This window comes from Dufourea novaeangliae, unplaced genomic scaffold (genome assembly GCF_001272555.1).
Source record: "Dufourea novaeangliae isolate 0120121106 unplaced genomic scaffold, ASM127255v1 scaffold11, whole genome shotgun sequence".
NCBI classification, from domain to species: Eukaryota; Metazoa; Arthropoda; class Insecta; order Hymenoptera; family Halictidae; genus Dufourea; species Dufourea novaeangliae.
In genome coordinates this window covers 2,742,033-2,765,265 of record NW_015373895.1, presented here as the reverse complement: position 1 = coordinate 2,765,265, position 23,233 = coordinate 2,742,033, and the positions used below count along the sequence as shown (strand labels likewise).

Genomic DNA, 23,233 nt, shown 5'->3' with positions numbered 1-23,233 from the left:
TTCAGTTTATATTGCTTTGAGTTTCATTTAATACCACTGTTTTTTACTTTGTTGAATATGTCAAATTTTGTGTTAACTAAGCAGCATTTCCGGGAGGTTCTAGTTTTCTGCTTTAATTGGAAGAAAAGTGCAGCTGAAGCACATCGAATGCTTGTTGAAGTCTATGGTGACAATGCTCCAACTGATAAATCATGTAGGGAATGGTTTCGACGCTTTAAGAATGGTGATTTTAGCGTTGAAGACAAGCCTCGCTCTGGACAGCCAAAAAAATTCGAAGACAAACAATTGGAGGCATTACTCGATGAAGATCCGAGTCAAACTCAAGAGGAGCTTGCAGAATCATTGGGAGTTACCCAACAAGCAGTTTCCGTACGATTGAAATCCATGGGAATGATCGTTTGAGCCGTGCATTACGACAAAAACGACTGGAATACGATCAGAGACATGACAAAGTTATTCTTCTGCATGATAACGCTCGGCCTCATGTCGCAAAAGTTGTGAAAAATTATTTGGAAACGCTCAAGTGGGATATTTTACCGCACCCGCCGTACTCGCCGGGCCTTCACTTCTTTCGCAGAAATCGAAAATTGGCTTGTAACTTGGATCGCCTCAAAAGACGAGATATTTTTTCGAGATGGAATTCGAAAATTGCCTGAGAGGTGGGAAAAAGTAGTAAACAGCGATGGACAATACTTTGATTAATCTGTTAATTCATTTTGTTCTCGAAATAAATGCATTTTTCACCACAAAAAAACGGACCGAACTAATTTGTACTCCCAATATAAAAAAAATATTTATACAATACGTGTCTGCCAAACTCATATGGTTTTGTTATTTTGCTCCATTATTAACTAGAATAAATAGAACGATTTAAAATAAGTGTAAAAAACGTACTACAATAATACTAAGATTGTCAGGCAGTCGTTCTAAGTAAAAAATATTAATAGACTGCGAATTTTTATGCAAAATGACATTTTCTAAAGTAATTTTTGACGACAACAGCAAAGATAGGAATTTCTTTCTTCTCTTAAATATCTTATTGGGTTCAGATTAAAGTAGAAAATATATTACATGTGACGAACGTTTTTTCTCTTTTGTATTACACAAAGTCCTATTGGCTATAAATACATCAAATCCGCAGTCTACTTTACAATGATTAAAACTTCTGTCATAATAAAACCACAATCCTGGTGCAAAGTATATTAAATACACACAAGTTATCCCGGTAGTAGATTTGAAGAGAAGCGTAAAAGAGCCAAAAAGGTGGTACAAGTATGATGGTGCACCTCCTTATCAGTTCGCATTCAGGTGGTAACATCACCATAACAGCATAACAATTTTAAACTTTGACAACTACACGAATACTAATAACAGAAAGAATGTTCGTGTATGTTTTATAGAGAATTACTTTATGTGTAATCTGTCAAAGCTTTTTTAAACCCATTCTGAATCACCCTGTATATTCATATCAACAATCGATCTATCAACAAGACACAAGAACATCTGCAACATACAACGTAGCAATCTTGCGAGGAAAATCCCGATGCCTAATCGGAACAGCCGAGAATAGCGGTAACAATGCTATCTTCTGTTTAAACGATCGAAGTGCACATGTACACGAGGCAGAAACGCCACGCGATCGGTACATGGCACAATACGACGAAAGAACAACGAATACCCATTAATTGGCTAGTCGATAGAACGATGCACAGGCGGATTCGCGAACGCAATGATTGATTTCTACATTTCCACTTGTGTTGAAAACAAATCATATGCGATATCCTTCTCTACATTGTTGTGAAGAAGGTTTAAGTCTCAAATTAGGATGCGTACATGTTTCACTTGAAAAAAAATTAACAATATTTATTTGCAACACTCATTTTTGTGGTATTTACAGTGGGTCCAAAAAGTATTCGTACACCCTTTAAAACAGAACAACTCTTTCAAAATAGGACCAAGTGACTTGAGTTTCTTCGTGAAGTTGGAAAGATTAGTGTACTAAATGTTGAAAAAGTTGCAATTGGTCGAAATCGCGAAGAAAATAGTAAATGTCGCTTTTTTCGACTTTTTTATCTGAGATTGTAATGAAAATTTAACGAATACATTGCTTAGATTTATGTTAGTTATATGCATGCTGAAAATTTCATCGAAATCGGTTAACGTTGTTATGAGATACAAACGGTTAAAAATGTTAAAAATTTCAGTTTTTCACGACTTTAGACCTACAACTGTAGTATATCTATAGATTCTGACATCTTTCGATGCCTGTTACTCGTTTCTGTATTAACCGATTTCAATAAAAGTTGTAGCATGTAAATAACTGACATAAATCTTCGAAATGTATTTATTAAATTTTCATTACAGTTTCAGACAAAAAAGTTATAAAAAACGACATTTACTATTTCTTTCGACATTCTGAGAAGTCGCAAATTTTTCACAATTCTTTTAACATAGCTTTCAGTAAACTAATTCTTCTAACTTCACAAAGAAACACAAGTCACTTGGTCCAATTTTGAAAGAGTTGTTCTATTTTAAAGGGTATGCGAATACTTTTTGGACCCACTGTATTGTCTTTAGTTTTGTGTTTTTACGGCCGAAAATTTGTTAAACTTTGTAACGTAATAATTACTGTCACATGCATCAAATCCTAAGTTATGAACTTCGGTTCCAGAGATTATGTAGGTAATTATAATAGATCTTACTTTTATTGTGGATAAGTTTCTTATCTCATAACAGAGTGAATGGAAAATGATGATGTAGCCAACAACAGGTTGATTCGACACTTGAAAATAATTCAAAGTGACAGAATAAACATTTTTGTTGTATAAAATTTTTTGTCCTAGATTAGAATGATGATTAATGAAATCACTTTCAAATATTCAATTTTAATTCCACCAATTTTATGGTAATGGCTCACTGTGCGACGTCTCGAAAACATAACAGTACAATTCGCTTAAACTTGTTAAATATCCTGATACATCAAGGCGTAATTATTTCATTATATGAACTTCGGGTTACCCAACCAGCTCGAATAATCGAGATTCTACTAGCATATTGAATTTCCAATGATAAGAAATTCGTAGGACGGTAGGACAGGATTGCGATGTGACATTTCCTGCTATCAATTGCATTAATTTGTTAGATATTTGAGAGAGCTACTGTACTGTAACGTAATACGTGCTTTAGCACTTGTAAGAGTCTGTAACGCGATATGAATCTGGAGCAATCTATTAGCGCAGCTCTTTCGATCGCATTCACAAGTGGATTGAGCACACACGAGTACTTATAATTAGAGCAAATCTTAACGCACACCTACAGAATCATTATCGAAAAATTAGAATATAAAATCTCCATGAAAGTTGTTGAACCCATCGTAAGATCCCGCTAGAAAGCTACGCAACTCATCTAACATGGTTATCAATTCTTATTACAGATGTACAAATTTCAAGCAATTATTATAAATTCTATAATATCAGGCCCAGTCTTATATGATATTCCAAGTCATTAAGTATCATACTAAAATGTAAACCTGTGCTAGTGTTTTTTGTTTTATTAAAACGATAGATTTTAATTCTCCAACAGCTGACCGTCTGACCACCACATACTGTACGATACCGAATCAATTGTATCCTATACAAAAAGTTGTATTATGTTTTTATTGTATTAACGTACTAAAGTTTATCACACGATCGTGTTATAAATACATAAATAATAAGAATGTGCCTGAAAAATAGAAATATTCCATTGTTTATTTCATTTATATACACAATATGTATAAAATATTACTAAAACATATTGAAATTTTCCATCAAAACGGTGAAATAACTACTCTCGATAGGTTTGAAACTGTGCATAAATATAAATAACAAGAAGTAACGAAATTCGTAAAATTAAAAGGAAATGACGGTGCCAACAATTCATCATGGAATATAAATATGTCTTCGGTGATCGAAGTAGCGTCAATACATATTATTTAAAAAAAAAAAGCTCGTTTAAGACTGGAAAGATTTATAAAAACATTATTAAGTAGTGAATGAAAGATTTCAAAGTCGGTATCGAAACGTAATTCTTTTCAAGGAGATGAAAAGAATCGCGGGGAATTTGTGCGATAATGGAACAACAAATCTGAGCGAAAAATGGTTCGAACGATTAGACAAGCTATCGGGAGTCGGTTTTTACTACCAATCGGATTCGTGCGCTTCGTCGTGACTCCGCGTGCAGTTGATTTTCACTGCAAAAGTTTGGAGACAAATATGCAATTATTAATGCATATTTTTATTAGTATTGCACGGTACGTTATTGTACAGTATCGCAAGACGGGATATATGTATTTATTTACCGTATAAACATGAATATATCTGTGATTCATCACCCTCTAAAAACACTGATTCACGACTCGGTGGGCTCTTTGCTGGATTTTCGTCGCCGGACAAAGAAATTCGATAATATACATCTTTATTTGAGTAAAAGTCACGGATGACACACGCGATGACAATCATTACGTAATGACAAAATAATAGTACACGCGAAAAGATACTGTTATTTGATCACGTGAGCGTTTCCTATATCGTTGTTATTTATACACTGAAATCTGTGGTGCGATATATTGTTGACGCATAAACAGGATATCAAGAAATTATGTACGAAGAAAGGCGAGAAGAGTAGGCTGAGGAGAACAGTTTCAAATTATGTGCTATCTAAATGTTTAAAACGGTGACGGCTTTTCAGGACGTTGTTTAACAATACGTAATATAGTAATCATTGCTCTGGAATTGTGTTCTAGACTGAATGTCAGAGTTATTACTAAAGCAAAAATGTTGAAACTCTGTACAATAATTGAAATCAAACAACTAATGTAATTATTGATCAATAATCGAAAACAATTTAAGAAGATGAAAACACACAACAAAGACGTAACTATGACTTATTAGCTTATCAATAAATTATTTTGTAATTAGTCAAGAACATTGAATATCCTCTCATATACTTATGTTGTTAAACTTTCAACACTCTTAAAATGTTTCCATCCCTCAATGGAAATGAAAAAAACACTCACTGATACGCAGTTTCTATCACAGTTATCCTACACATATTCATAACAAACAGATGTATAGAAAATACAATTCACACAAAACATAAACATCCTTATTCATAGGTTTGCTATCGTCATCCTACCAAAATCACTCCAACTGTTTCAATCTTCGATATAAATGAAAAAAAAAATGTTCATCATTCTAATTTGATATTTTACACAATACTTTTATAAGAATACTAAAATGACCACCAGTCGACGAAACGCATTTCTCGATAGCATACAAAATACAGCCATATCCATTTATAAATGTCACTATCTCCAGTACGGATAAGAAAATAATAACATGCAGCCTTACACGACCGCGTCAACATAAAAGAAGCCAATCAACACAAGAATTTAAGAACTTTCCTTCTCCGTATTTCACCATAAAGGAAGAAAAAGGCGCCAAGTGTCATGCAACAAGACATAGTGTATTCGAGGAAACTGTCATTCACGAGTATGCCTGAAAAAATCAATTTCCTTTACGGTAGATTCAAAGTTTTACCATGAACGCAAACGCAGGCAACGACGCCACTCTTTGGTGCCGTTTAAAATCCACTGCGCAGGTACGCGTCCGTGCACCCCCGAGCGTACGGGGCGGGTAAACAAACGTGCAAGTGAACTCGCGTGCACATCACGCGGGCACTCACCGACTTTCCGCCAGGCAATCCTTTCGCCGTTGCCCCTTCCAGGGCGGGAAGGACCGGAGAACACACTCGGGGCACCGTGGCGGTAGCAAAAGCTCGAGGCTGTTCGGAACGGCGACGAATGCGCGCAGTTTTCGCGGTCGAATGTGCTGTGCGAGGATGTAAGATCCGCGGCGGGTAACGGACGGTCAACGCGCGATTTCCGTCGCAACGGGACGGACGAACGGGCTAGCTAGCGAGCGAGCTAGCTAGCAAGCGAACGAACGAACAATCCGTGGTAGCCGAGAGAGATCCGACGCGCGACGAGAGCACCGCGTGGTCATGCGTACGTTCGGCGTAAAAATGACTAGGACGAGCGTCGCGCTGCACGACCGCCGGCACAAGGGCGTCGAAGGTCGCAGCTGCGCGCCGAGGAGCGGCATGCAGGTGCGTCCCTCTTTCGCGATACGCGCGATTTGGAAACTGCCACAAATTGCTCAGCCCTGCCAGACGCTCTGCGAGTATCTCTGACGGACCGACCACACGGACCGGCAGAGGGGGAAACGGAAAAGAGACTGGCTTGTGAACCCGGTCTAAATACGGACGAGTATATATAATACATATACTCACGGCGATGACGTCCAGTGTCGCGGCGACTGGTTTGAATACGGTCGCGGGGATGCTGCGGACCATTCTGGTCCTCTTGGGCAGGCGAATAGTAGTGGTCCGTGGTGGGGTTATGTTATTAAGGGATAAATGTATGGATAATATCAGGGTTCAGGGCTGTGTTTAAGGGGTTATGCCTACCTGCGGGCTCGAAAAAGGACATGTACTTTCGGAATTTATTTTTAAAAAACTTGGAGACTTTTTTAAACATACGTCATTGTATTCGAAAGTGTACATTTTAAAGTGCTTATAATAATTGCTTGAATGCAAAATATGAATAAATAGGGGAAATATCAGCGATCAGCCAGCGGCGTTTTTATTTTAGGCGTTTTGCGGTGACCACTGTAACTTCGAGTTCGTTTATCTAAAATAAAAAATTCGAGCAAATTTAGTTAATATATTAAGTTATCTAGCGCCCGATCGTTCTTTATCCTGAAAAATTAATTTACGACAAAATGGTCGCTGTTCAAATTCGAAGTATCGATTTTCGCTAAAAAAATCGTTCATTTTTAATCTATAAAATAAAAACTACGCAATGAAATACAAAAAGCCATGATCAGGCACTAGATTTTTATGTATAGAATGAGTCCATCAAAGCAGAATCAGTTCGGTGCAGCGGTTCTCGAGATATTTTGGTCACCGATTCTGAAAATGTGGTTTTGAGAAAAACATGTTTAAAATTTCAAGTCAGGTTTACAACCGAACCATTGCAAATTTTTTATATATAGTTATTCTTAATATTACGGCTTTATATAGCTTTGTGTATTTACTAACACAACCATAAATTGCATTGGGGCACAGTATTCATGACTCACGCACCCCTAAAAAGAGATTCTACCACTTTATATCTGCTCCGAAACTTCCAAGGCCGTATACTTTAAACGGGCGTAACTCCGCCAATTTTGGTCGGATCAACTTCAAACTTTCACACAATATTTCTAAAATTGACCCAAAAAACCCCAAAAATTGATTTTTTCAAAATTTATATGTAGGCATAACCCCTTAAGGGGTCTGTTCATTCTTAACCCCACCCCCCATGGAACCTAACTGATTTTGTTTTAAATTCGCTATATATCATGACCTTAATATGTAAAACTCGTGTAACTTCATTTGACGGAACTTTACAGGAGAGCAATAAAACAGTTTAGAATTAATTGCTTTTAATGTTTTAATAAAAATAGGATTTAGTTAGCTTCATAGGGTTTCATTTTTGTATATCGTGTTAAAAATTAGGCAATCGCTCCCCTTAGACTAACAAACACAATAATTTGATAGTTAATCATTATCTTTTGTATTCGCATTAGCGTGGCCAAGGGAGCCAGGAAGGCGCACTTGCACCTTTCCTCCAGAGAAAAACAGAGACCTTCCGCTAGGGGGGAATAAATTGAATTTCATCCTCCCCCCCCCCCAATACCCCACGCCCAACCCTCCCGCAGAGGAGAAAACTATTATATTATATTAACTAATATTTTGTACGTAAAAATAAATCTAAAATCCCATTTAAGGTCATATTATGAAATTTGCCTTAAGATATCCCCCCCCCCCGCCTAATAACCTGGGAACATACGTGTGTATTCGTTTGAAACAAAGTACACCATGTACATTATATACAAAAATATTTTTCGCATTATCGAGCGCTAATCCCCTTATTGCATCTGGCCCTTCAATTGATGTTACAGGATTATTAGTTACAGTAGAATATTAAAATTAAAGTGCTTAATTCTAATACAATTTTACTTAATACTTTCACGTAATGAGGATAGTATTGCATTTTTTGTATTTAGTTGCGTTGCTTTGTGCGCAGTCCGTATTTTCGGGGGGGGGGGCAGCCCACCCTGGCCCCTGCCTAGTTATGCCAATGACCATGTAATGAGGCAGCGATACTGTACATATACTCTCAGCAGAGCATTCAGACTTCACTCTTCATGTGAAGGACGACTGCATTGCGATAAGTCTAGTATGTATTGTGTAAAATGAAAAAATGTCTGTACGATCCGATAGTAGCAACATTTTGTTGTACTTAAATAACGACAATATACGCGTAATTATAAATCATTCTCAATTGTCAATGAACATTATTAAAGTATATTCATACCCCTAAGGAATGAACGAAATCAAAGAAATGAACAATAAGACGAAACATTTATGTTTAATGTACACATACCACTGTTTCAAAAATAGTCAAAAACCAATTTGTATTGTTCAATTTCAAAGGCACAAAGGTATCTATATTGTTGAGCAAATCCTTGATTCAGGTGAATTTGCTCATTCCAAAAACAAACCTGTAAAAAATCTACCAAAAATTGCAGCTGATCTCTGCATCGATCCCACAATTTTAGCAGTTACATCTGTCTCACGGTACTTTACTGGAGGCAGCACCAGCTAGACGTCCAATTAAAAGTTATAGTCTGCACAAAAGTAGCTGGTCATGCGAAAATTGCTTCCTCCATTCTAAATTACGCGAAATGAAACACGTGTCTATAAATTTATCACGGTAGATTAAAAATGAAACGATTGAACAGTTGGGAAGTATAATACGGATAACACTCAGTACTGTTTAGGGGCCAACTAACTTTATTCCAGCTGTAAATTTGTTCGCTCGAAGTGATTCCACACACTCATAAAACCTAGACTCCGACTGACACGCTAGCAAAAAATTATATTACAAGTGTTGAAGCAGTTAGACGATGAACGCCATACGCGAAGGTCCAACCCATGATAAATCATTTTTACACGTAATTTCCAATATTTTTGTGTAAATTCTTTTGAAGTAATCTAATGTTATTCGATTCGAACAATCAGTTACGTAATCGTTGAAGGCATAAATTTAGTGCAATTACATATTGGTGTAAAATTTGTATTTTTCATTGAAAATGTGTGATATGAGTGTTTCAATGTTGCCGTGAAAATTAATTGTGATGGAAGATTTATGTGGAATAGAATATTATAAACTATAATGAATTTGTTTTTGATCGAACATGTACTTTGCTTAATATTTTTTATTTGATGTGGATGAACAAAACAGAACGAAGTATTTACGCTACTATTATCTTCCTATACAGGATTCAGGTGAGTGGATTTCGAAAGGTTCTTACAATGTTTAGGCATACGTTTTCTAAATGATCCAGTCATTGCTGGGTTTTGTAGTATATATTAAACAAAGTAACATAAAAAATTTGTTCATATCTTACAATGTATATTAACACTATGTAGATCCACCAAGCAAGTCAAAATGACTTGTCAATACACTCTTACAACGACGATTAAAATGTTATGACAATACATTTTTTCAAATCTTTTGCACTTTTTATTACGATATGAAAGTGAAGAAATTAATCACTTTCTAAATTTCTAAATTTTCAAAAGTTTTTCACGTTTATCCACCGATCGAAGCAAATATGAGTTTATCGTCGGTAGTTCTAATGTTAATAAATCCCAGACTGATTGTTTACTCTATGCGTTACTTTTCTTTTATTATTGGTTAATTTTTAGTATTTAAATTAGTATTAGTGAATTATTCTTTTAGTATTTATTACTTTTCTTCACTTTTCTTTTACAAAAATCCTGAAAAAGTCGTTTTCTTTTAGATCGTTTAGATGAGAATGTACCCTTAATAACAGAACAATCATACGTGTCACCGCAAAACAGAATACACAGAACCTCGAGAAAACGTTCCGATAAGCCTAATATTACCCGTTTGGAAGAAAGCTGTGGCGTACCATCCCGAAACTAGCGGACAAAGATTCGAATTTGACCGTGGTCGAGTCGAATTGCACCCGGGCCTGCGCAACTGTGCGCCGTCGAGGAGGTCCGCCGCGAGAGGCGGCGGCGTCGCGACGCTGGCATGTGCCGCAGATTATGCCGCATTGGCACAACCGTCGCACGACACCGGTCGGTCGACGAAGCGTGGTCGGGACGAGAGCCCCGGAGAAGCAGACGAATGAGTCGATCGCGAGAGGATTAAAAACGTGAGAACACACGATGCGCCGCCGCGGAAGACGACGACGTCCAGCTGATTGTTCGTAAACGATCGGTGGAAGAAAACCCAAGGGGAATAATATAGTCACGCGTATTTCGACGGAAATAGAGAAAGACAAAAGGAAAGCATAAAAACACGTTCCCGTACGTGATCGTCGTCGGCTTACCAGGAGAAAAAGAAGCCCACAGGATCATGAACGTCCGACGGTTGCCCGGTTTCATGTACCACTACAAGGTGGTCACGCTGTTCGTGCTTTCGATACTCCTTCTGGTCGTCTACTTGCTCCTCCACTGGGGTATTATGTGCACGAATCTCGAAGCCTGGCGGCACGTATCCAACGTGGTGAGTCCTTTTCGAATCAACGTTACACACCGAGGGGGCAAATCTTCTTCTCAATATAGTCCGCGACTGAACGTACACACACGCAGGATATCGCACGGTGATCCTTGAGGGGATGAAACGAGGGTAGTGAAGTAGGGGACACGGGAGCTAGACGGGCACGCAGGCGCCCTCCTAACCCGCACGAAACCGACTGACGAGACAATACCTGCCAATGTTACGCTTTACACCAACAAATATCGGAAAGGAAAGCGAACCCGGTGTGTACACTTGCCAATGTTTACAATCCTGTCACTGACGACGAGTCCTGTTGTGCTCGCGAGAGTAAAGGACGCCGACGATTTTCGAAGTACACGGACGACACGACGACGAAGACGACTCGAGGGGACAACGTCCTCGTGTTACTAATTCGCTGCCGAGTTATGTTGGATTTTCACCTACTTTACCTTCGCCGCGTTCCGTGGATTTCATTTCATCGCGATTTCTGGAAAAGATAGACCGCTCGTGATGTGCATATCGTTTGTTTGGATTTTTTATATCGATTGTTAGGATCCAAGAACGTACAGCCTACTGTGTAGAAAAATACAGTGAAAATTGCGGAATACATATTTCTTGTGGAGTCTTTCATTTTCGCTGGAATGAATTGATTTTTAATCTATTACATCATAATATGTACGAACTTCACGCATACCTCGACACATTTTCCACGTACTTTTATAGTACAAAGTATGTAGAATTTATTTTTAAAATATTTGCTAATTATTATATTAATTTTGGAATACAAGTGCATAGCTATTTTCATCTTAGTTTAACCATAATTTTCGTACTTGCGGTCGAACATTTAAATATTAGTATTAAATGATTTTTAAGCTTTTATTTTTATTTGATGAATCTTTGGAACATATTGATCCTGACACCCGTCATTAGCAGATACAGAATTTCCATAAAACTTAAATAAAACACACTCAGATAGAAACAAGATAGAAACATTTGAATGTTCTTAATTTCTTTAAAACTGTATGTAGTTACAACTGTATGTAACATAACATGTATGTAGTATTATACATGTGTGAAGTACAATTTCATGATTGCATTCATCCCATTCAACGAAGTTCGATAGAAAAAAATCATTCATCACTCATGCATGAAAAGAATTTATTTACTTGTACATAATAGCTACAGTGGTTCAGAAAAAGTATTTTGCACACTCTGTTCTTTGGAGATAACTTTGTAATGAATAGATTGCGGATTTTTATGCAAAATAACATTTTCTAAAGTAATTTATGAAGACAGAAGAAAATGTAGAAATTTATTTTACCTCTTAAGTATGCTATTGGGTTCAGAATAAAGTAGAAAACTCGTTGCATCCGATGAATGTTTTCATCGGATTTGTGATATTATTTTGAAATGTTAAATTATTAACCTTTCTAAACGAACATATTGTGTCTGCGTTTAATGAAGTACTAAAAAGTGTAGATTATATAAATGTGCTACAATTTCACATAAATTTCTTTCCAACTTTAAAACTGAATGGGCAAATACTTTCTCGACCCAGTGTACACTTTTCAATACAAAATTTCAATAAATCCCCTACATTTCATGCTTCTCACAATTGCTAGTAAATTTAATTCTATGATAGAGTTTCAAAATATTCATCATCATGTTGATCAGTGGATTAACATCCCCTTCTCCTCATTTCTAGATAAAAAACGAATAATTGATTGCGGTTATAAATTCAATTTGTCGTGACTGGTTGCATTGTAGTATCCGTCAAATGCCAGCTTAGTGTCACTACTCATTACGTTCAGGCATTCAACTATCGTGCTGGAATATTAAGAACAAAACGGTTTACGTAAGCATTATCCAACGTACGCGAGGTCACGAAAAAATGTCAGTGCATACACCTCGTACAAAATTATCGTTAATGTTTTCCCATTCACAATTGCGGTCTAAAAATAAAATCGCACACGCTGTTTAAACTTGTCGAACATTATAAATAAAGTGACACGACCCGGACGGCAATCCATACCACGTTACTTTTTAATAAAATGGATGTGTTCCCCGAGTATTGAAATTATTGAATAGCGTTTTCTTTTTCAACCGTTGGACTTTATTACTCATGTGATATAAAATCATGAAAATGAAAATTATTTATTTCTTCTAAATTCTCTTTATATACCAAATTGACATATGTACGTATTATATTTGATTTCTGAACTGTTTGCCATACCCTTTATATTTTAACTTTGATGTTCTGTTATGAAAGTAAATCAGACGTAAGATATTGAAATAGAAGTAAAGTACCGTTTATATTTTCATAACATAAAACATTAGATGCTACCATTAAAACTGTGTGCAATGCTCCAAATAAATAATGCAGTAGGAAATAAATTAATTATCGTTCAATGGAGTATTAAATACTTTACGTGTTCTAACAAATTATTATATGTAACTAATTTTAAGAAAATGTAGTATTGTGTGTGTTGAATATAAAATATACAGTTTTTTAAAACTAAAGTTAAAGTAAACTTATTACTCTTTAAAATTATATTTGTTCTGATTTTTGGCAGACTTGAGGAAATGTGCATCACTTTTTATTTTTTCGGCAAATTCTGAACAACTTTCTTTCAAATTAAAATGTATAAATAATTCATTTTTTATAAATTCAAGCGAATATCTATTTCGTTAATTTCTCCATTTAGTTGACATGACACTAAAAATTCTTTCATAATATCCTGATGTCGCAGAAATTGAAAAGACATACGAAAATATTTTTAAAATATTCATACATTTATAATCAGCACTTTTTAAAATCATGTGCCATTTGCTACTTGATATTTGGGATCTTGTAAAATGTTCAGAACTTTGAAGAGACTCAAGGTTTTTTTGAATTAATGTTACTTCATCAAAAAGGTCATCCATATTCAAATCCAGCTTTTCTTTAGGCTTTGAATCTTCAACAACAACAACAAATTTCTGGTATATTGGAAATGAATTATTTAACAGACTTAAAATTGACAGTTTGCCAAATGTAGAATTTTCAGCAAAGTTAAAGTCTTCTTCTAAATAAGTAATTGCTGAAGAAAGAAATAATTTAAAGTCATTGATAATTTTTGGAGATTCAGCATTATCTAATTTTTTCAAATGTTGATGAACTTGAAAGCCAAAAAATTCCTCATCATATCGAGATTTAAGCTGATTTCTTAAGTTGGTCAAAACATTGAAAACATCTGCACCAGAAGTTTCATTCTTCTCTAGTTCTTCAACAGCTAAGCTGAATATCAACATTAAATGTTGTGAGAACAATAAATATATTTCAAGATTTTTAATTTCAAAATAAAGGAGATTTGGCATTTTTTATAAACTCAAAACAGGACAAAGACAGAAAAGCTAATTAAAAGACTGTCCTTTCCAAAAACGGACGGTTGGCTACCCTAGCTAAACCTCATTAAGAAGTCAGCGTTACACCTGGGGATCTCTTCTTGTCAGTGCCGAGGAGCCTTCGAACATTCATCGAGAATTTACTGTATATTCATCACAGTTTATTACAAAATGTTAACCCTTAATATATAAACGTGGGTGTTTCGTGTCAAAGCTAGTTCAAAAGATTCTGGGTTTCTTGAAAACTAATGGATAACGAACCTTTGCCCCTGTCTAAAAAAAGTTGTTGAATAGGTATCTTAATTTAGAATGTTCGAAGGTACTATATGAATTTTTTTCAGATATTAACAAAAATGATTACCCACTGAATAACCCATCTTTACACATTAAGATACCATACATATCTCTACATCAAGGATTCTCAAACTTTTTATATTTTGTACCACATAAATAAGAATCACAAAATATATGTACCACCACAAAAGCATTTCCCGATTAAAAATCAGTACATTCCAAATGGACTGTGTATAATCAAAGAATAAAACATTTTAAATTTCTTTTATTTAATTATATTCGTAAATGAAACTTTTACATTATAATAAAATATAGTAAATGATGGGTAATAATACATGAGCAAATATTAAAGAGATTTATTATTGGTGAGGATTACTACGAAGGATGAGCCTGTTTCATTGAACATATTAGATATTTATTATTTTCAAATAAATAAATCATATTTTTCAACAAAAAGGTTCAAAATATTTTTTGTAAAAATTGTACCACCAAAAATAACATAATGTACCATTAGTAGTACATGTACCACAGTTTAGGGTTAATATTGCAATTAACATTTGTAATAAAGTGTATACAGTAAGTTACTCATGCGTTACGGTGTATGAAGGTGCGTGATAGCATCTTATGGGAGCCGCCTTTGCTCGAGAAATTCTCTCATCATGGCGGTCACGAGTCACGACAACTAAAAATATCGCGTGCATGATCCGGTGTGTACAGATTCAGACGTCTACACACGCATGCAACCAAGAAGCATGTGCAAATGTACACAGGTATTGTACGTAACGGACGTGCCACCCACGCGATAAGAGAATAATTCACTTTTATTGCTCTCATTCCGACGATGGTTGAACATCCACGGATCGAACGTAAATGTTCTACGACATGGCTACACTGTCCACCCACGAAATTCCTTTCCTCCCAATTAATACGCGTTTTAATGCTTTGCAGACAAGGATTTTTGTATACGTCGCGAACACTTTCAGTGAAATATGTTGGGGCAATACAGCGTGCCTCACTAGGGTGACGCGTATTTACTCTTGAGAACAATGGTTTTCAACATTTTTCTCGCAGCACCCCGCAGAATGATTCCAATTAATAAAAAAATAATCTGTGAAAAATTTGAGCTCGTTAGGATAATGGGAAAACGTGCCCCCAGCTCTTAAGAGGCTATGCTAGTGTGACGGCTATATTATATTATTTATAGTATATATATAGTTGAATTATTTTTGTGTCACTCTGTAGTTCGTAACGAAAACTGATCCATTCTCTGTATGTTCGTAGTATTCTTTCTCTTCCTTCTCCTTATGCTCCCTCCACATAACTTCTCCACTATAAACTTATTTCATTCTAAAACAGGTTGTAGAACGAAATACGTAAAGGAAAACATTTTCTCGAGGTTGCAATGAACGTAAGAATACAAACTTATTCGAAGGTAAAACGTAACGCCGCTCATAACACTTTTTCCGAAAGAACTATCTTTAAATTGCGTCTTTATGTTTGTTGCAATTTTATGTCCACCCGCAGCAACTTGGTAGATTCAAATATCTCCTTCGTGTCGCATCGAATATGCAAATATCCCGAATGAAAGTACATAGTATGAATTTCAATGATGTTTTCTTAACAATGTTAGGTTATCGTATGTAAAAAGGAGGATTTTTTACTCGTATTTGAAATTACATTAACATTTAAAGGAATTGTATTGATCAAACTAAGATTATCTATATTTGCCAAAAGAATCTTATTCTTAAAATCGAATTTTTGAACATAAATATCTGAGTTTAACATAAATACATATATGTATTGAGAAGATTATAATAATTCTAGTCTTTTTCTGAATTACTTGTTTGTTAATAAATAAAAAGCCAAATGAAACAAAACTATAGGCTTATGGTAAATAAAGTTAATCGAAATAAAACCGCCATTCACTGTGCAACAATCGATTATGACCTACACTAAACGAAAGCAGAAATAGAAATATAAAAGTATTTACAAAATGATAAAACTAATTAATAATGTACTATTCATTTTATATCCTCTAATATTTTTTTAACTTCAACCAAAAGTAGCAAATTACAATTGTGTAAATCACACTGTATTTTAGGCCATGTTTATTACGTCATTAACAATTTCGTAATACCTTGTAACATTTACTGCATATTTGATAAGTGTGTGATTAATTGTTGAAAATATAGGCAGAATACGCTTGAAATCCGTTTGACGTGATATGTTATACTAGTCGAACCGCTGACTCCCAGTTGATACACGAAATAACATCAACTGAATGAAACAAACTTGTGAAACGGTTGAAGGACGCGCCTCCCAAGTAGAATAATCCATCGCGCCAGACGTAGCAATTTCACGCGTATTTTGTCCGTATTGTTAACAATTGATAACTTGGAAACGAAGCGTCGAATGCAATTTCGTCATTTTTGATCTTGGTCTTAGTTTGGCGTGTAGAATTCAACCTGTGAAAGTATCCTAAATTTTTACTAACACCCTGTATACGCGGCATATCACCCAAAATACATTCCTATTTGACTCACAATCAACGATGTTAAACGTAATAAGAAGAGCTTTGCTTTGCTACTAATGGGAATCATTTGACCGACATCATATTCGAACGATTTACGAATAAATTTTCTAATGTTAAAAAAAAAGTGTTTATTAGTATTTAATAATGATATTTATTGATTTATTTAATTATTAAAATAAATTAATCGGTTAGTTACTTTTGTTGCACCCTGTATAAACAATATTTAAAAAATGTGATTTTCTTCAATATTATGCAACATAAAAAATTGAGGTTAAATATTTTTCGGTTGGTCTACGATCCAATTTTAAGCGCTAAAATAGGAACATCCCCTAATAAGAAGCATCATATTGTAGATAACATTTTCGAATTTTTATGAAATTTGGTATTGCGTAGAACGCTGGTAAATATAAAACATATATATTTTAATCGACTATATCCGTACTGAAAGGATAAAGTACCAATTTCATAAAAACTATCGACAACTAATGAAAATAGAAATACATGATAAATACAGAAAACATTTAAATTTGAATAAATTAGCATTACCCAAACGAAAACTTTTCAATACTTCACATTTTTCTGTATAAGGTAAATGTCCCAGTGGTTGGACACGTCCTGGTGATTGGACACTATCGTGAATTTTTGTTAATATTAAATTTCTTTTAAATAATAGCGAACTTCAGGATAGAAAATAATAATCCTTAGTTATTTCTTATCATATTATATACAACAAATATTATCATTTAGCAATCATGAACTTGAGGCGACATAAGTGCCGTCGTAAATATTTCGCTAACATTGAGTGCGCATTTCTTAAGCTCGTAAATAATAAATAATTCGTGTGTTTCTATTCAATAAAAGTTTCTTGAACTTATTAAAGTCTCTAGAGTTGATACCAACTTTGTTTTAATAAAACCTTTTTCTTTTAATGTCGAAATTACCGAATTTATTTACTGGTACATGAGAATGCTGATTGCGTAGTCGTTGGACGCTTGTCCAGTCACGCGAGCAGCATCGAGCAGAGTTAGGGTATGATTTAAAAAATTATTTTCGTTATATTACAGTAGCTATTCTTGTTGCTTTTTATATTAATAACAACATTTAATTTTGGAAGCTCGTAGTTTTTTTTACATATTTCATACATAATAAATATCATTATTTTGTCACAACCATAACCTCAGCGATTCTCGTACTAAATATTCACTAAAAAACTAGAAGAGAAAAAAAAATTTTCTGCCAAATAAGTTGCAAAAAGTGTTAAGAAAATCAAAAACAAAAAAAAGAATAATTGTAATTTTGTTAATTTTGTTTAAATTTCTTTAATTTTGTTTTATTTAACATATATATTTTCTATGAAACATTTGTAATAAACTAAAGTTAAATCCACTATGTTCTAATGCACAATTACCTAAATGTACAAAGATAAATGTTTAAAAGCTATTACCAAATATATTATATAATATATACATAATAATAAAATGCAATTTTCCCTTAGTGTTATTTATTTATCAATTTATACTGTATACATTTATAGATGTAGTTCATAATTTGTATTATTTTATTAATTTATAATTTTGTTTCTTTTATTTATTGCATTAAATTAAATTTGTTGCGTTTTTATTTGAATTTTTACAACGTACAAGAAAAGTATCATGTTTTACTATTACAAATCAGCTATGGATAATTTACTGAATTTTATGTTCAAACACTGGGACAGTTAAATTTAATCACTCGCACATACCGTAAATTCCGTCCAATCACTCGGCCAAATAAACGCTTTTAGATATTCATAAATTTTAATACTTTTTTCCACGTGCACGCTTTCTTATAACGATTTGTCTGGAAGAAGTTTTGCTCTATCGATTAAATGTACTTTTTTGCCAATGTATATTATTTTAATATATAAAAAATCTTCGTAACCGCAATCTTCGCCTTAAACGTCCAACCACAGGGACACTAAAACTATTTATTATTAATCAAACTTTAACTTAAATAACTTATTAAATATAAATATTTACCTGACTTATATTTGTTTTGATGTAATATAATCTGATCCCTTTTAGAACATGGTAATGCTAATCCTTTATTGCAACTGTACACGTAGATCTTTGGAAAAATCTGTCTTCGTATGGACCAGAATTATTCGTACAACGCCTGATCATAATTTTCATTTCAGTGCAGCACGCACAGAAAAGGAGCTGCAATAGGAATTCTATGCGACCCGCTATGCGCAGAAAGAGGCATTCATTCGCTCGCGTGCGAAACGCTGCATGCTGGCAAAGAAGCGGTATTCTCTGCACACTGGGAAGCGACACGGCTAGTATTCAAAGCCTCGAGGTTAGTTTTCGAAATGCTCAACACAGTTAGAAAATCTCCTTCTAATAAAGTCACTTGTTTAAAGTATCCTCAAACCAACGTGAAATATTCGCATCGACAACGGCAGCGAAAATCGCGTGTTTGTCCACAGTCAAAATGCGAATTTTTTCGATGCTGCACAGTGGTCCATAATCAAAATTTAACAGTTCATATAGTTATTTAGTTTAAGCAATCAAAAATTTCTGAACTTATAAATTTTATTCAAATAGAAGTAGATAAAGGAACACAATTTTTATCAATTCTAGGGAGCCTTTTCGATGACGTCATGATTCGCCAACAGTGTTCCCATCTTCACGAAAGTCGGAATTGTCAGAAAATTTTTTTCTATTTTTGACTAAGATTGATGATACGAAAGGGTCCGAGGAGAATATTAATGCATGGAACAAATCTGCCATGGTTAAAAATAAGTTGATGTCAGCTTTTTGGAAGATAAAAGAAATTTTGTTTACCATTGGAACTGCTAAATTTTCATTCTAAACCACTGTGTGCCGCTGCGTATATTTCATGTCGATATGTGTGATCAATATCAGTCATTTTGATAAATGATACATATGAATTTCCATATTATGATATTACTAGATTGTATTTTTATAAGTAAATTCTAGTTGATATGCATTAATATAAAATAAGCGTGATATGTACATGCATTGCTATCACATTTGCCTTTACTCGTAAAGATTAAATACGAAGGGAAAAATACGAGAATATAATCAGATATTTCCAAATGCTATTTAAGCAGATGTTATGAAAAACTTGTTTAGAATGATAACCTGCATGTTTCAAGGTCATCGAAATCGGTGAGGATGGACCTCTTTCAAATAATTACCTAAGAAATCTGCAATTTGTCATTTTTACGGGTTTAGCAGTTCTAGTGTTAACAATTTCTAACGAACCGATCCTGATAAATAGACGAGCACAGAATAAACATTCAGAAAGTGTATGGAGTAAATGCCCTAGTAGCAATTACTGTTGGCATTTTGATGGGCTTTTGATGCACTATTAGTTGGCCAACAGTTAGAATTGTCACCGTTTTTTGCAACTGGGCCAACAATCATACCCAACGTGGGGCCCACGTCACTGTACTACGAAGACCTGGAGGTTTCTTTCTGTAGGGCCAATTGTTGAATATCCACGATAAACCAACAATAGGTAGACAGTTGGCTATACTTACTACACTTCCGTAAAATCCTTTACAAATATTTTAAGGAGTATAACACTGGAAATAATATTCATAATAATTACTTGTTATAACAATTATATACATGTATAAATTGTATATGTATACTCAACAGGTAAACAAGTGTTTTACCAGCAAAGTTACCTTTACAATTTATTATGTACAATTTATACATGTATCTAATTATTACAAATAATTATTATAAGTTATTTCCAATCTTCTGTCCTCCGACTTTATTTTCACAAAATGTTAAATGTCAAACGTGCTGCACTACAGTAACAAATTGTAGGTATATTCATAAATAAGAAAACAAAAAATCAATTTGAAATATAGTAACAAGTTTTTGGTTGTAGCAACGTTTCTGACGTTTTTCAGACAATATTTAAATGTTGGCAAATTTTGGATGAGCCAATGTTGTATTATCATTGTAAATTTCTTGTTAATTAACCATCTATAATAATTGTAGACCCAACATTGGATATTCGTTGGCAAATCGTGATAACTTTGTCGTCGTAGGCCCTATTTTGGGGAATTCTTAGGCAAAAACACTAACTATATCCCAACTAGCTCCCAACTGTTGAATACCGTTGGCCAACCATAAATGCTAGTAGGATGATCATCGAAGGGATTTCAATTTCAGAACGAAGACCCCGGCTGAGCAGTACGAGTCGCTCTACTGGATAGACGCGTCCGGCATAAAACACTTCCCTACCGAAGAGGACTTCAGCAACATGATCAAAGATCTGGTCGTTAGCAAACTGAACGTGACGCTGTCGGGGCATCAATTAGAAAGGCTAGCGCGACTTCGAACGCACCGTATCGAGACCGAGCCAACCAGGCGACAGCTCGAGATGGAGAATCTTTGGCCGTTGCTGCAGGAGAACGAGTACCTGATGAGCATCCTCTACGAGGACAGGGATATTTTTCCACAGCTGATTGGCACATGCGGGACATTCTACGCGGTCGAATATGTCCGACCGATAGAAACACCCACGACGGTGCTGGCCCTATCCGACTCGAAACCGGAATGGGCGAAACGGTTGAAGCTCGCGGTGATGATACTGGACCTGCTCGAGGAGCTCGACACCAATTTCCCTGAACCGATACATCTGTGCGACGTGAAGATAAACCACTTCGGTTTACCCCTAGGCGGACAGAAGCTCAAGTTTCTCGACCTGGACGCTGTCTACCCTAAAACGTTTATCAGCCGTATCACGTCGGACAAGAGGAGCTGCGTGAAACACGAGGACTGCGACTACTTCGACTGCAGGTCGGTCTGTTCGAAGAACAAGCGTTGCGAGTCGCCGGTACTGAACAATAACTTACAGGTAATTTATTGGGACAATTGCCAGAATTTAATGTAGGGTAATTGGATCTAATATTGCGTAGAATGTAATATTGCCAATCGTAATATCTCGTGAAGAAAGTGCTGAAATTTGTCGGCAATGAACGAAACTAATGGCCAGGCATGTGTAGAAAGACACTCTGTAATTGCAACGCCGTATGAGCTACGTATAGCAAATGGAAAGTATTTCAGCAAATCTTGATAGAGTAAATATTTATTGAACCGTGACAATTTTATATCATATTGGGTCATTCCATGCGAACTCGGACATTGTTTGTAGTAAAATTTTGGATTTTGTTGACACATGGATATGTCGCAGTCCTTAGTGATGAATAAAAGTATCTCAAAGGACCTCTGAAAATTTTTTATATTACAGTAGACTCTAACTGTATTGCCACTAAATATATTGCCACGCGAAACACTGCCCCTTCGCACGTACTTTCAAGCACACAAATTCGCTCTCCCACCACGTTGCGAACACCGGCGCACCAGCACGGAAGAACTTAGCGTGGAGGGGGCTTAAAGTTGGTTTGTTAAAGATGGCGTTAAAAGTTAATTTGTTAAAAAATCAGTCCCATTATTTAATCGCTGAACTGTGTAATACCGTTAACGCAGAGGAAATAAATGTCGATATACATAATTTTCATTTACGTAAAAATTGGTTTATAAAAATAAAAAGTCTGTCTAAACATCTGTAATCCAACAATGAATCGGATCGCAACAGGACATAAGAAATGAAACCGGAACGATAAGCATGTTGAAACGTTTTTCTTTATAATCTCCGATGAATTCACAGCATAGTAATAATTTGTGGGATTTCAGATCGTATGCGAGAAGATATTCCTCGGCTGGACTCTCTCAGGGACTATCATAATACCTGGACTACTTATGTCGGAGCACACCACCAGCACGTTGGCAGTACTGTTACGGCAATGCGCGAATCCAGCCGGTGACATCGAGCACTTGCCTCGCGCCGCTGTGCCAGATAGCTTAAAAACGCGGTTATATAATATGCTGCACGAAATGGAACAGGAAGTTGCTGCTTCTGTGTAGTTATTATTTCGTTGGGATTCTTTCAACCGAAACCCACAATCAGTGGCTGACGACTACTTGTCAATCAACACATATTCTTCAGAAGCTGCAATGTAAAAACTAAACGCGTGATATGGAAATGACTGCAATATTAATCGAAAGCCACTGATGATAAATAAGATGGCCTTTAGAGTACGAGTAGACTATAAGAATCTATAAGCACTTTTAATTTACGCGTGGATACACGTGAAAAATACTGTTGAATCGAAAAATTGAATGTGATACGTAGTTTTGATGGGGATGGAAGTGGTTGATAATATTTCACAGAAAAATTCAATCTCTAAAGACGGGGAAAGTAAGTACTTAAAGTTATTTATTTTTCTACTTATATATATATTACATTAAAACTAA

The 23,233-nt window shown here is 35.2% G+C and overlaps 2 protein-coding genes across 2 annotated transcripts in view; one reads left to right on the top strand and one right to left on the bottom strand.

Moving 5' to 3' along the window:
• LOC107191343 (glycogen-binding subunit 76A) overlaps positions 1–5,763 on the bottom strand; it is an 84,781-nt gene extending 79,018 nt beyond the window's left edge. The window contains exon 1 of the mRNA XM_015580360.1: positions 5,725–5,763. The gene's annotated coding sequence lies outside the window, so the exon portion shown is untranslated. The remainder of the gene's footprint in view (positions 1–5,724) is intronic.
• A 4,471-nt stretch (positions 5,764–10,234) lies between these two features.
• Positions 10,235–22,893, top strand: LOC107191350 (protein FAM69C). The gene is made up of 4 exons (XM_015580373.1): positions 10,235–10,687; positions 19,069–19,229; positions 21,086–21,773; positions 22,613–22,893. The coding sequence occupies exons 1-4, from the start codon at positions 10,538–10,540 to the stop codon at positions 22,841–22,843; spliced, it is 1,230 nt and encodes a 409-aa protein (XP_015435859.1). The 5' UTR covers positions 10,235–10,537; the 3' UTR covers positions 22,844–22,893.
• The last annotated feature ends 340 nt before the right edge of the window (positions 22,894–23,233 follow it).

Excerpts from the sequence above, each read along its gene's own strand:
- LOC107191350 (XM_015580373.1), top strand. The coding sequence starts at position 10,538 with ATGAACGTCCGACGGTTGCCCGGTTTCATGTACCACTACAAGGTGGTC. Across the intron at positions 19,230-21,085 it reads CTAGTATTCAAAGCCTCGAG|AACGAAGACCCCGGCTGAGC; the intron begins GTTAGTTTTCGA and ends TTTCAATTTCAG. Across the intron at positions 21,774-22,612 it reads TACTGAACAATAACTTACAG|ATCGTATGCGAGAAGATATT; the intron begins GTAATTTATTGG and ends GTGGGATTTCAG.